The sequence below is a fragment of the Mytilus trossulus genome, chromosome 6 (assembly GCF_036588685.1).
Source record: "Mytilus trossulus isolate FHL-02 chromosome 6, PNRI_Mtr1.1.1.hap1, whole genome shotgun sequence".
Taxonomy (NCBI): Eukaryota; Metazoa; Mollusca; class Bivalvia; order Mytilida; family Mytilidae; genus Mytilus; species Mytilus trossulus.
In genome coordinates, this window is record NC_086378.1 from 6,023,394 (window position 1) to 6,039,185 (window position 15,792).

A 15,792-nucleotide genomic window follows, 5' to 3' on the forward strand; every position below is an offset into this window, starting at 1 on the left:
AACAGGTTTTAACTCAAATTTGTGTTTGAACACTTACACAGTACTCAGCAATTTTTTTTATTTTTTTTTACTATTTCAGACAAGAAGCCATCTGTATGTAGTATCTCCTCAGGATTAGTAGCAAAGGGAGATAATTGTGCCCAGTACTACGACTGTAGTAGTCCAGTAACAGAGTTTGGACAGTACCTACTGGAATGTCCATACCCACAACTATTTAATGATGATACACAGCAATGTCAACATTTCTCTCAAGTGGAATGTACATCTAGATATCAACCAAAGGCCCCTTGTAAGTTTGTTAAATATTTAGATTGGTAATTTGAATTTCATTGTTACCAGCAAATCTACAAAATTAGATACCATCAAATTATAATGAATATATTGCTTTATTTAAACATACCTGCCAACTTTCACGATTTAGGCGTGTACTACACGATTTTGACCCTTTGTCACGATTGCACGATCGTGTTCCTGAAAAACCCTCTAAAACACGATTTGGTGAAAATCTACACGAAAAATATTGTTGTTCCCGATTTTGAACTGTGTCCAATGGAGGAAAATCGTGTTCAGCCAATCAAATTGTGTGTTTCTCATGATCAAATTAATCAGCCAATCAAAAACGTTTTCTCTCAAGATTATTTTAACATGCTAGATATTGAACTTGTGTTGTATTTCTCTGTTTGTTGGTCAGAATTGTAAACACGTGAACATGGCAAATGATTTTTCAACTGCAAGGAGGTTCTTACACAGAATAAGAATAAAAGCATGGCTGATTGACAAACTTCAATGATGCAGTACTATCATGAATATAATAAATAGTAGTTAATTCACTAATTTTTTGACATTACATGTACACTTGCTGTAACATAATTTTATTTATGTATTCAATCATTTAAAGTATAATGTACTATTCATTATTTTTCACATGGACCCCCACCCACATCAACATGAGGAATCCCTTAAATGAGGGACTACCCTTAGTCAAGGGGTCACTCTTGTAAAAAATAAAATAGAAAAATGTAGATTTATTCACTTAAAAATGGGAAATTCTGACATTATATTAGGAACAGCTTTTCTAAATGAAGAGTCCTATTATTTTGAATAATAAAGAAGATATAGCCCAAGAACATATCAAAATTCTTGGACATGTGTTGACCATATAATACCAGATAAATCATAAGATGTATAGTTCTTTGGGAAAAGTTTCTTAAAATAATATAAATGTGTGCTCATTTGTACTTAAAAAGCAATTTTTAATGTCCTAACATTGAGGGGGGATCCCTAGGTGTTGTTCCCAACCTGATAAAGGTCCTTCTTTGTGTATAATTTTAAATAGGAAAAATCAACAACTATTTAGTATCCTTGCACATGAAAATAATTCCTGGTCTTACAGTTACAGCTACATCTTCATATTTTCTGCTGATATAATAACTAGAATCATGCAAATAAACTTAAGAAAAAGGCATGTAGGCTCATCTTACAAATATGACACTTAAATCTTTTTCACAACTACAAAACAGCACGCGCAAAAAAGTCGTCGCAAAGAATTGTAATCTTTAAAATTGTTGTCGCGTGCTAAAACCCCCATGGGCATTTTCAGAAGTTGGCAGGTATGTTTAAATACACTGTCATGTTCATTTCAATAGCAGTTGCCATTTCTTGATGATTTATATGTGATAATGTTTCTTAGTCAATGATTAACACTAGACTGCAGTTCTCCCACCCATAAATCTGGTTTCATATGTTTAGAAAACCAACCTTAACATTATTGAAAAATATCAAACACACACAACATTTATATTATAAGAGTTTCATTTTTCAGTTTTGATATTAAAAAGGTTTTGCCATGTTGAAAAGATGCATTTATCTTTGACATTAAGACAAGTAGATATAGGAAGATGTGGTTTGAGTGCCAATGAGACAACTCTCCATCCAAATAACAATTTAAAAAGTAAACCATTACAAGTCAAGGTACAGTCTTCAACATGGAACCTAGGCTCACACTGAAGGTCCATTTTCATAAAAAATGCAAAGATTGATGTTTTCTTTAACCTTTCAGGTGAATACCTACAGACCCAGTGTATAGGAGTGGGCTGTGGTAGCTGTGAGAAGTCTCATCCTAGCTGTGTAAGTCTCCCTGATGGTGCCAACCCCTATCCTAACAGACCAATGACACCAGACTATATCATCTGTGATCACGGCAGGACTATATCTACTGAACATTGCAACACAGGATTATTTGATCCAAGTACGAAGACATGCAGGGCTTATTCACGTAAGTTACTTTATTAATTGTGCCTGACAGTCCCTATTTTTAAAATCTTGTCTGCTCTCAAGCTATAGCATATGAAAAAGATGACCATTGTTAGAAAGAGAGGAGAAAGTTATATAAGAACTCAATGGTTACTATTGACGTATTTACACTTGTATGCAAATTTATCTGCCATTAAGTAAAATCACACAGGTTCTCGTAAACTTTGACATCATAATTTAAAATATTTGACGTCACAATTTATAGTGATTGTTGATTGACGTCAAAAGGTGATTAGGAGTTGATCTAAGGTCATTCAAAGGCAAGATACAGCTAAATACCAAAAGTGTAAATACGTTTATTGTTAACATTGTTCGTGTCTAGAAAATTTTGAATTTGTCAATGTATAATCCACCTAGTTTTTTATGTACTCTAATTTTACCTGTACAAAAAGTGCCAAAATTTATGATGTAAATTTTTGTCACTGAACGCTATGTTGAAATATTCAATATGCTTTGTTGATGTAAAATATTACAAGTAATTTAAAAACAAATAAGTATGGAAGATAAAGGGAGGTTGTTCATATTTAACAATTTATGGAAAATGAAAATCACAAAACAATCCATATATTGAGGATTCATCATTATTTGTTGGATACCAATTTTCCTTTGTTTCGTGTGTATAGGTGATAAGTTAACCATGATTTCAATTGTTCAAGGAATTTCAAATTATCTGTAGACTTTTATTTAAAAATCAAATCAAATATCCACGAAAAATGCAAGATTTTCTCAATCCACAAAAAAGTGATGTCCTAAAAAATAGATGGAATCCACAGTACTGGTATATGGCTTTTGAACGAAACTGTCACTCCATCATTTAGGTGTATGTAGTTTTCTGTTAGTATGATGATACTTTTATTTTTTAGCTGACATGATAAACAGTTATTGTAGTAGCAATGCTAACTTGGTGTTACCAAGCCCAGATAACTGTGCCCAATTCTACCAATGTGGAGTCATAAATCACATGACAGGAACTTACCTCAGAGAATGTGCCTACCCTAAACTGTATGATGCCTCTACACAAACATGTAAACATTTTACACAGGTCAGCTGTGGACCAAGACATGAACCAAAGACTCCATGTAAGTAGTATGCACTTAGAAGATAACTAAATCAAAATTTACTTTTCATAGTTCTTTTGTTTATGAGTTGATAGCTTTATAGTCAAAACAAAATCTATTGAAATATTATCACAGACAGTTAGTTTAACATTACTTGAATGAAAATAAAAGTTTACCATAGTTTTGCTGCTAATAGAAAGCATTGAAATGATTTTTGCCGTAATTTCAATGATTGATACATTTTTGTCTAGGTGAATATCTTCAGAATCAATGTCATCAAGCCGATGGTGAGAATTGTCTCCCTTGTCAGTTGCGACTGCCTTCCTGTATTGGTCTTTCCAATGGACGTCATTGGCATCCAGATCCAGGAAGGATAACCCAGTACATCACATGTGAAGGGGAGAGAACTGTAGCTATAGATGACTGTCCAGAAGGAATGTACTTTGAACAGATTGTAAAGGATTGTCTCCCCTTGAAATACTACAGTAAGATATCACAAATATTAAAATGAACATCATTTCAAGAATATGAATGTGTTTTAAAATTAATAATGGTAATATAAAAACTTGGAAGTCCATTTTCATTAGAAAAGGTGGAATGATAGTTATTTACCTACTAATAAAACTTGATAATGAAAGTCTCGTGTTCGTTTCAAAGTCATCTTAATTTCGATCAGTCTCCTCTTCTGCAATTCCTTCTTCTAGTGTATGTATCATTTGCAGTGTAACTTTTTGTTGATAATAATGTACATTTTTATGGCTCAGCCACTAAGTGGTCAGGGACATATAGTTTTACTTTCCGAAATTCTGTAATTCCGTCATTCCGTCATTCCGTCATTCCGTCATTCCACAACAAACCATTATACAGAGTTATTTTCAAAAACCGCCTCAGATATTTGGCTGATCTATGTAATGTAAGTTTTCCATGATAAGTTACAAATTAAGTTTAAGTTTTGTTGCGCTCCGCTAATTTTTGCCAGAATTACTGGCTTTGGACTTCGATCAATTGTTGAAAATCACAGTCATACAGACTTTTTTTTAGCTCACCTGGCCTAAAAGGCCAAGTGAGCTTTTCTCATCACTTGGCGTCTGTCGTCATCTGTAGTCTGTCTAAAAACCAAAGCATTCTGAGCAAATCTGACAAGGGGTAAAATTGTTTATCTGGTCAAGATCTATCTGCCCTGAAATTTTAAGATGAATGGGACAACCCGTTGTTGGGTTGCTGCCCCTGAATTGGTAATATTAAGGAAATTTTGCTGTTTTTGGATATTATCTTGAATATTATTATGGATAGAGATAAACTGTAAACAGCAAAAATGTTCAGCAAAGTAAGATTTACAAATAAGTCAACAGGACCAAAATGGTCAGTTGACCCTTTTAGGAGTTATTGCCCTTTATTGTCAATTTTTAACAATTTTTCGTAAATCTTAGTTAACTTTTACAAAAATCTTCTCCTCTGAAACTACTGGGCCAAATTTTATCAAACATAGCCAGAATCATTATTAGGCTATCTAGTTTAAAAATTGTGTTGTGTGACCGGGCAAACCAACCAAGATGGCTGCTACGGCTAAAAATAGAACATAGGGGTTAGGGTTAGGGTTTTTAGATTTTTAGATGAATCGGACAACTCATTGTTAGGTTGCTGCCCCTAAATTGGTAATTCTAAGGAAATTTTGCTGTTTTGGGTTATTATCTTGAATATTATTATAGATAGAGATAAACTGTAAACAGCAATAATGTACAGCAATTTAATACTCAAAAATAAGTCAAAATGACCAAAATGGTCAATTGACCCCCTAAGAAGTTATTGTCCTTTATAATCAATTTTTAACAATTTTCATAAAATTTGTAAATTTTTACTAACATTTTCCACTGAAACTACACGGACAAGTTCATTATAGATAGAGATAATTGTAAGCAGCAAGAATGTTCAGTAAAGTAAGATGTACAAACACATCACAATCACCTAAACACAATTTTGTCATGAACTGTCTGCTTCCTTTGTTTAATTCACATATACCAAGGTGAGCGACACAGGTTCTTTAGAGCCTCTAGTTTCTCAACGCTTTCAGATATTTGGCTGATTTTTGGTTTGTGAGTTACTCCTGATGATAAATCATTTATGCGTAAAAGATCACTAGCATTTGCACCAATCTGCATTTCACTTGTGTCGATATTTTCTTTAACTTGCACATATTTTGTTTTTCATTTCCCCCCATCACTTTCAAGTAACTTACAGTTGTTTTTATTATTTTAAACATCTGTTTTGCAATTGTACATATGTTAAGAATTGTCAATTATTATATGAATATAAATGTTGTCCCAAGCCACCATGGGGAGGTGGAAGTAGGATTTTAGTAGAATGATGCAGTTCAAAAGATAACAGCACTCTGTTTACATCCACTAAAATCAGAAAAACATTCAAAACATTAAAATCCATAAAAAATGGTATGCAATGAATTAAAAATTGGTTCTTGCTGAGTGTTTACATGCTACACATCTGGTGTATTCTAATCCTCCCTTGTAATTTCATCTCTTCTATACTTGTTGTACTTGTCTTTATGATAAATAAAAAAATGATATTCTCTTGTATTTTACCTGTACATCATTGGCATGTAAAAAAGATTTTTTTTTTAAATCGGTGCAAATGTTGTACGCCTAAAAAATGATCTACCATTACAACTAAATTCAATATTAAGGGGGAAAAAAAATTCAATAATTACATGACTTATTTATATAAAATAAACACCGTAAGATGTAGAAATGTTTTTTTGTTAATTTGGCCATGATATTTTTCGTGCTCATTTAAATTTTCTAACAAGATGAACACAAAGAAAAGTTTTTCTTGAAAAGGTTGATAAATATCTTACCAAATGAAAATCTTAAAAATTTTCATTTGTATTTAACCTATCAAAAAATGAAAAAGAATGAATGAAAATTACTGTCAAATAAACAATAAAACTAAAGACAATTCAACATATTATGGTATCAATTTTATAAGAATCGTTCTTAAAGTAACTTGGTAATAGTTTTTGGAAAAATATTGATTTTATTTAGTGATAGGACATTTTTGGAGTGGGAACTCACTTTTGTCCTAGTACTGTATGGTGTGCAAGTTTAAAAAAGCAGGAAACTTTAATTATATTTTTTGTTTTTTGAAAATCAGAAAAATTTGTCTAATTATTCCATAAACCAAAATATTTAAAATTCCTTACCTGTTATACATATGAAATATTATCATTTAAATCGTTATAGAAATATTAATTATAACAAAAGAATGATTATCACAAGTTTTGATAAATTTTGGCACAAAAGTTAATGATAAACATGATAAATATTTCTATTGGGTGTATAAAAGAACTTAGATTCTGACAACTTTCTTATTAAGTGGAAATTTAGAAAATATTAGTCAAGTTAGATATGTTATATTAATGAATGCAGTCTCATTTAATCTTCCGTTGGCTTTTAAGATGGGTGTAGCACTCTTGACGCATTGTCACTTTCGCCATTCACGAAGAAATGAATTTCTATACAATTTTACGTCATTTTTCTATTTTCTGATTTTCATTTGGGTGTTCTGTTACTCCTTATTTTAGGATAAATAGTTTCATATGTATTTAATTGTTTGTGTAAACAAAGTAAACAAACTTATATCCATTGATAAGGAGATAGTCTTTATCAAATGACCATTTAACACTTCCTCTCATTTCAAATTTATCTGTTTGAATATCATCATAATTTAATAAATGGGTAATTAATTATTAAGGGAGGAAGCTTTCATCTTTGTAAATATCACAAGAAGACTATAAGACTAGAAGTTTTGGTTTGAAGTTCAGGTTTTCGTCAGTGTCTTAAGTTAGTTAAGAAGTAAAGCAGTTCTGTCTTTCGAAATATTAACAATGTTGAGGATTTTGTTCTTATTGGGTATGTTTGTTATTTATTTAATATCATGAGAAATATTGAATTTTAATTTATTTCATTTTTCTTTAGATTTTATAAAGATTTTACTGCAATTTGTTTTTCAAATAATTATATAAAATCAACATTTTGATAGACATTTAAAAAATAAATACCAAACTTGATTTTAAATTAACCTGAAATATTTTTAAAACAAACACCAGAATTAAAAAAAAAAGTGAATTTACATAGTTAATATAAAATTTTACATACTGTTTTTTCTTCTTTTTTTTTGCATTATATTGCCGCATTATGAAATTTTCTTGAAAAGATATGGTTTTGATCAATATGACAATGTTTGTATTTATTTTGCAGGTTTGTTGTTGGCTTTCAACAAAGGACAAGGTAATTATTTTACTTTCTTAAAATACATTATAATCTAGAATGATATTTTAGGGTTATCTCTTAAACTTTCATTATGAAACCAAATTCAAGTCTTCTTAAAAATAAGCTAAAATAATGAAAATGCCTTTCTTTTATATGTAAGTAAACGGCTAATGCTTATATTTACTTTTTAGTATCAAAATAATTTGATGTATATATATATATAGTTGATTTGCTATGTAATTTTAAAATCAGATGCAAATTTTGTTCGTTGGTAAAATTGATCGCAAAAAAATTTGATAATTGGCAATAACTTAAGTACAAAAGTTCTTTTATATTATGATCACAAGACCGTTAATAAATTTATGATAATGGTAAAGTCCTCTGCCATCTTGAAATACTGAATTGCATTGTGAAAATTAACTTATCTACCACAAAGTTCGTAAAAAGATAAGTGGACACCATAGAATGGGCGGAAACATATTATAGTTGGTATTTTTTACCAAAATAATGTAAAGTAAGTTCCATTTTGAAATTTATTCATGTACACATTTCTGTTGTGCATAAGAAAGTGTTTTACATGTTTTCTGAAATTATTTATATTCTTTATATTTTGAACATATAAACAGATTATTCTAAATCAGACATTACATGTATATTTTTCGTTTACATGTAATTTTTAATCCCTTTCACCAGATGTATGTAAGAATTCCTTGGTTTCGAGTGTAGCTGAAGACAAACTGACATCTTCTTCCCAGTTTGGTAGTGGTGATCCATTCAGTGACTATGGAGCTGCTAGAGGCAAACTTAATAACAAGGAAGTCATGGACAATACAGGCAAGACATTGATTGGAGCATGGGTCTCCGGTAAGAATGATGTGGACCAATATATCCAGGTAAGTCTAGTCCCTTCTATAGGTTGTTTGTAATGCTTCACTCTGTGGGTTGTTAAAAGGTTCAAATGTTTTCAAAATTCTATCAAGAATATTTAAATGTAGATAAAGACAACTTGTGAAAGCCAGGGAAAATCTCCTCTTTTTAGAAAACAAATTGTTATCTTTTGAGAAACTCAAAATAAGAGGTATGAGTTAAATATGAATAAGTTAGAGAATAAAAGTTATGATATGTTACAGGACTACTTTTATTGCTGTCCTTCATCAGATACCTCAGAAAAGTTCTTACTTTTTATTTTCCCTTTTCTTCATTTTGAATTTTGTTGATATTTTTATTCCCTTTATGGATGCTTTTTCTTTTCTTTTTATTAGTTGTCTTTTCCCCCTTGTGATATTTAAAGTTATCTTTTTTCTTAGAAACATATTTCTTAAAATAAAATCAGAATCTTTCATTGACTAAAGTATTTCAAGTCAGTAACGAATATGCAGCCCTATAAAACAGACAAAAGCATGTGAATTTTCATAGCAATACTATAAACATGAGTTTATTTGTTAAGGTTGAGTTACCAAGTCCCAGTTTAGTTAGAGGTATCACAACACAGGGCCGTGACGGATGTTGTAAACAATGGACTACTAAATACAGGGTCATGTATAGTCTGGATTGTAAAACAGACTGGAAACCAGTCGGACAACTTGGTACCTCTGATACTGTAAGTACAAATTTACTTTGTTCTTTTTTCTGTAAACATGAAAATTTGAGGGTTTGGTGGTTATTTTTGCATATTTTGTGATGAAGGTAAACGCACGAAAATTTCCTGTGCAAAATAATCTGTGCCATGTGAAATACCATTATTTAATTTGCAATTAAACTCCTTAAGAAAAGCTTCACATTGCCAGTAATATTCAGCTGTTGGAGGCTAAGTTTTAATAGGGATGGGAGAGGGTCCCCATACACCCTTCATGGAGTTTAGTTATGGCAAATCTCAATATTAGATTTTTTATGAGTTCCCTGGCATTTTTTTTTTCTTCAAAATCCTGGATCTGCATCTGAATTAAAAAGTACGAGCAAAGAAACAAAGCTCTGATTCTCCTATACTATCTTCTTATTGTAGAAGGTTTTTAAATAGAATGATATATACTTACAATATATACCTATAGGCTTATTTTACAACATGTCTTATACACATTTACAAACTACTGAACCTGATGTAAACAAAATTAAACCAGCAAGAAAAATGATGTAGACTATTATTGTCTGACTGCCTTTCTCTCTATAGTTAAAAAAAACTAAACTGTAAGAATATTGTTAATGATAGTAATCTATATGTTTTACTTTCTACAGTTCTTCAAAGGCAACGATGATGAGAATACCCCACAGAGTAACATGTTTAATTGTCCCGTAATCGCTAAGTGTATCCGTGTCAATCCACTGGAATGGAGCAATCGTATTGCATTGAGATTTGATCTGACAGGATGTGCTCTGGATTCTGGTAATTAGTCAGCTGCCATAAGTATTCGTAAAAACAAAATGGCTGCCACAAATGGGAACATATATAGTATGAGAGACTCCATTGAAAAGAACAATAAATTGACTTTATGTTGAATTTTTTGTTTCATTTGTTCCTTTGATTACAGTAATGTACCCTGTTTTAAATACACTTAACAAATTTGGGGCATATTCAATAATGAATCGAGGAATCTCACAGGCAGTTTTACATTTGAAGCAGCATGTCTATAGACATCTTTAAAAGACACGAAATAGATTACAGGTTTTACTCTTCTAATGATATGTTTGCAGGCCTTCCTCATTTCTAGCTAAATTTAGAATTCACGGTCATGTCTCTATGCAGGTCATTTCTGGAATTTTAAATAAGATTGATTTGTATTAAATCCCACACTTAGGACAGTGCCAGGTCATTCAGAAAACAAAAAATGCATTTATTATTGTGAAAAAGATAAATCTTTAAATAAAAGACCTGTTGGTGACCTTCTGCTGTTGTTATTTCTATGGTCGGGTTGTTGTCTCTTTGATACATTCCCCATTTCCATTCTCAATTTTATTCTATGATATTGGTTTATACCTGGAGGTGTATTTAAACCATTTGGAAAGACTTTTGGTTATTGATCATATCTCTATTCATTGTAAGGAAAGGTCTTTAGAGTTAAGTTTGTAAGACGTATAAGCACTCACTTTAAGCTTCTATGTTTAGATAAAGGACATCAATCAACTATTGGTAATTTATCACAGACTTATCTCCAAATATAGACTTACAAATCAGAGGAAATGCCTTCAATATCTATAACAGTTGTACATGATTTTTCTCTGCATTATGCAATTCTATTGACTTCGCTACTTCTTGGATTTAATAATATGGTTTTGATTTGTGAGAATAGGGTTTCATTTTATCCTCTTTAATGGAAGGTTGATTTTATCCATCCATCTAGATTTATTGTTTGTGTCACTTAAAAACCTTGTTGATTCTTTAGAAGTTTTGAAAAGTTCCATGTTTTCTGAAAATTTAAACCATTCTTTTCAAAATATTTGTATTCTCCCCCTTAAACATCTGATGGTTTTTTTTAAATTTTATAATGTCAATATTTTGAATTCTATTTGATTTAAATTCATCATTTACCTGTAAACATTGTTTATCAACTTTGCAGCTAATTAGATAGAATTAGAGCGTGTGAGAGATGGTGTTTGACAATAAGCCTCTTTTTCAATCGATCAATCTATAAGTAGGTCGGTCAATGTGAAAAATAACATCAGACGTAACAAGGATATTTATCACACCCTGACGTGGCAGTCATTGTTGGTTTTACTAATACCGGGTACTTGTCTGTATAGTTATAACTTTTTCAAGCAAAAGAAGATTCAGGACCGCAGATTTATAATAACTTAAACATTTTCTTAATAATGATGTGAACCTCTGCTTTGAATTGATAAAGATATGGATAAAGTAAAGATTTAAGTATGTAATATCAAAGATCTTACACAACCATTTATACAAGTGTGACAACTTCTAAAATCTACACCATTTACCAATTGTTTAGGATCATATAGAAAATATTTTAAAAGAAATGTATGTAAATATATATGGGAACAAATTTAATTGAATTTATTATTATTTGGATTTAGAATTGTTGCAAATGAGTATGACAGAGGAAAAAAAGTTAATATCCATAAAAAAACATTTTAAAGTCGTCAAATTAGGTATGATTGGTTTGAAATAATGACAAACACATGATTGTCCAATGAAAAATTATAAGAAATGAACTTACAAAAAAATAAGACAAAAAAAATAATTTACAAAAGATTAAACACTTTTATTTTCTTGTATAAACAGGTAATAAAACAGGATCTAAGAATAACAATGCTAAAAGTACATCAGCACCAACAGCTGTTCCCATGACAACATCATCACTTACTACAGCCATTCCCATGACAACATCATCACCAACCCAGAGAGTTACAGCTGCTGTTACTACACAGGCTCCTATTGCAGGTAAATAATCGGTTGATTGTTGACTTTTTAAATGTTCGATTAGCAGATAAATGAACACCAGAAAAAATAGGGAGTAGAAAGATGTGATTACATCCTTGCTTTATAAAAAAAACCTCAATTTTAAGTTTATTTCTTACAGTTTTTGCCAATGATTGTTATTTTGTGATGTGACAGTTAAACAGATAGGAAACAATCCGAAGTCATTCAACTGAAAGTGCCATTAAATGTGTTGTACATCAATATTGAATAGGTTTAAACTAAAAGAGGTTTGACAGCCATGTATCATTGGCTATTTGTATAATGTATACCGTATTCAATAATCAGGGACAGATCCAGACATCTTTAAAAATGGGGAAACAGTTCTTAATCCAGGATAATGGGGAGGTTCAAACTATATGCCCCCATTCAAATGCATTGGTCGTCAAAAAAATGGGGGGTTCAAACTTCTGAAAACCCCAATCCCCCTGGATCTGCCACTGATAATTTTCACATGTAATAAAGATTTAAATTTATTTTATTTTACAGTGGTGACAACAGGACAGAATTCACTCAGTGGCAAAGGAAAATTTGGTATGTATCCAAAGTTGAAATCTTTATACAGCTGACAATACCAATTTAATACTGGAAAACAAACCTTAAATTTTAATTTAAATTTGATTTAATATACTTTTTTACACCTTACAATCTCTAGGTATAAATGCATCGTGCGGCAATAGTAAAATAGTAACAGTTTAGATTCTCTTGCCATTAATAATTAATAAATTGTTTATGAACAATATTATATTCTATTGATTTTGGATGAAATATCCATTTGATATGCAGTTAAAAAACTGTATAAAATATTATGTATTGATTTAAGGTTTATAAATAGTATGAATGTCATTGTCGTTCTTATTACAATCCGAGAGAATAGCAACAAAATATTAATTATCATACAATTTATAAAGGAATAAAACTACTAAAACAAGCTGCATTGATTTGCGTCAAAGAAGGATATGACATTTTGGAAAGTATTTTCTTCAGTATATTTACAGTCTGTATATATTACATAGTAAATTGTAATTATTCTATGTTTCGTATTGAGGTTTAAATATACAATGGATAGTTTCAGAAGACTGTGTCCCCAGAAAATTAATAATAAAATTAACCAATTGTTTTAATTTTTTTTTCTTCAAAGCAATTAATTGAAAACAATTCAAGAAGACAAATAATAAAAATAACTTTCAACCTCATTTATGGTGGTACCTAACACTACATGGAGATAACTCTGTAAAATCAGCTAAACGTTTTAATTACGTTATGTTGTTAATGGAATATTAAGCTTCTCAATGATCAAAATGAGTGTTTGTCAAAATGCTATATAACCAGTGTAATTTCTAATACAACGGTTGGTTCAAAATTTTTTTAATTTTTATATTTTTGTCAAAGGGTCAAAGTAAATACTTTGTCAAAATTTTAAGAAAATTAAACGAGCCAAATTAATTTTAGTTCAAGTGTTGGGTACCACCTTAAAGTGTCTGGAATTAGCTGTTTTGCTTGTGCAACATGTTTCAACATCATGCAAGTTTGAAAAGCTTTTGATGGAATTTGAATTTAAGAGACTAGTGACAAGTGGATAGAATATTTGGTGGTCAACTTATTGACATGGTTGTATCAGAGTACTTTTCAGATCTGTAAGAGTCTGACATCCTGTGTATTATTAGTGGGGAGATGGGGTTGAAGGCATACATAAATCAACAAAATAAGTTTACAATACATCATAAAATCAATAAAAGAGCTAAACATTTTATACATATGTATCTATCATGCAGTTGTTGAGTCCACCCTCCTCAGTGACCATGACTTTTTAATAATTATGAGTGGGTCTGTTGGATATGCTTAGCCTACCACTCATGCAAATTCTTGTTTTAATTAGTTTCATATTTATAATTTCAGATTGTATTACTTCATGTAAGGGTAAAATCAGTGGATATTATGGTTCCTGTGATGACTGCTTTGGATATATAACCTGTAACTGGGGTATTACATACAAACGTAAATGTCCATCAGGACTCAAATGGAACAGTGATCTTAAAGTGTGTGACTACAAATCTAGTTGTTCCATACCATAAACATTCTTACTCAGGACTTTATCGTGTTTATATTGTTGTCTATTTATTGTTCGTTTTTATTATGAAATCTGCATGCTGGTTCTGTGACAGATTGTGAAATAAAATGGCAGAACTGTAATTGTTTGTTTGTTTTTATTGTGGGTCATGTTAAAATTGCTTCCATCTACGAACATTTTTATGCTACACCTGTTATAGTAGTGGGGCATTGTGTTTTCTGGTTTATGCATCACTTCATTTGTCTGTTAGTCTTTTCATTCTTCCGTTTGTCTGTCCCATTCCAGGTGAAATTTTTTGTCAAGGAAAGTTTTGATGAAGCTGAATTCCAATCAACTTGAAACTTAGTACACATGTTTCCTATGATATGATCTTTCTAATTTTAATTCAAAATTAAAGATTTGACCCCAATTTCACAGTCCACTGAACAATGAAAATGATAGTGTGAGAGGGGCATTCGTGTACTATGGACACATTCTTGTTAAGCACTATTTCGGGATATTATACTCCCTGTTGAAATAAAATCACTGTTTTACTCGAAAAAAATGAACACGTTTACACAATAGTGAATTTATCATGAATATGAAATGATTTAGGTGTCAGTAATAGTTAAGAACATCAAAAAAGAAAGCATACTTATAATCCTATTAGATTTTATGTCCAATACATCTATAATATCAGCTAATGGATGGATGTCAGTGTGTACTCTGCAGAGGCAGATTTAGGGGGGGGGCCCCCTTTTTGGGAAAAAAATTGGTTGCTTATATAGGGAATCGCTGAAGCGTGACTGGACCGGGCCCCCACTTATGAAAATTTCTGGATCCGCCACTGCTCTGTGTATTGATGTGTGTTTGTTTATTCTTCATTGACTACAGGTATAAGGGGAGTGTTGAGATACCACAAAACATTTTTTTAGTCTTGTATGTTTTCTTAACATTGGTTCATTTATGTTTCAGAGTTTAGTGTGACATCTATTTTCACTGAACTAGTAAATAGTTTTGTTTGGGGGCCAGCTGAAGCACACCTCTGGTTACTTAATAGGTTTGTGTTGAAGACCCATAGGTGGCAATGGGGCTTTTTTTGACATTTTAGATCACTCTCACTTCTTGTTCATTTTAAAGTTTCTCCCTTTCAATATATTTTCCAAGATAAATTGAAAAAAAACTAAATATGTATCATTTAGGGACATTTACACCTGTAAGAAGTTGAACAAATTTGTTCGATCATAGCTCTCAAAATAATAGCAAAAGATGAAAAGCATATGTGCCAATTAAAATTGAGAATTTGTGATTTGAAGTAATCTCATATGTGATGAGGTATAAGATTGCCAAGATGATAACTATCCACCAAATGAAGTTGATAAAAGCAGCTATTGTTTACCATATTAGCTTTCAACAATGAACAAAACAAATGTTGTACAGTTGTCTGTAAAACTTCCTGATTTAACCAAATGTAGAAACTGATTTCTAAAGAGAAAAAAAAATCCAGTATAAGTGACCAACAACAACCACTTCACTGAGTTACATGCTCCTTTCTGACTTTGAACCAGTACTACATTTGGACCAGCACACATTTGTGTGAGCAGAGTAACATGTTTGCATGTGAGCAATATCACACCATGGCTTTTGCCATCACTTGTC

General features: G+C 31.2%; 1 protein-coding gene across 1 annotated transcript in view; it reads left to right on the top strand.

Moving 5' to 3' along the window:
• LOC134722290 (uncharacterized) overlaps positions 1–14,276 on the top strand; it is a 122,043-nt gene extending 107,767 nt beyond the window's left edge. Inside the window, exons 82-92 of the mRNA XM_063585899.1 lie at positions 80–289; positions 2,060–2,275; positions 3,177–3,392; positions 3,623–3,856; positions 7,643–7,672; positions 8,348–8,547; positions 9,102–9,254; positions 9,887–10,034; positions 11,889–12,047; positions 12,573–12,617; positions 13,983–14,276. Coding sequence (XP_063441969.1) covers positions 80–289; positions 2,060–2,275; positions 3,177–3,392; positions 3,623–3,856; positions 7,643–7,672; positions 8,348–8,547; positions 9,102–9,254; positions 9,887–10,034; positions 11,889–12,047; positions 12,573–12,617; positions 13,983–14,158 — 1,787 coding nt within the window. The 3' untranslated portion in view covers positions 14,159–14,276. The remainder of the gene's footprint in view (positions 1–79; positions 290–2,059; positions 2,276–3,176; positions 3,393–3,622; positions 3,857–7,642; positions 7,673–8,347; positions 8,548–9,101; positions 9,255–9,886; positions 10,035–11,888; positions 12,048–12,572; positions 12,618–13,982) is intronic.
• The last annotated feature ends 1,516 nt before the right edge of the window (positions 14,277–15,792 follow it).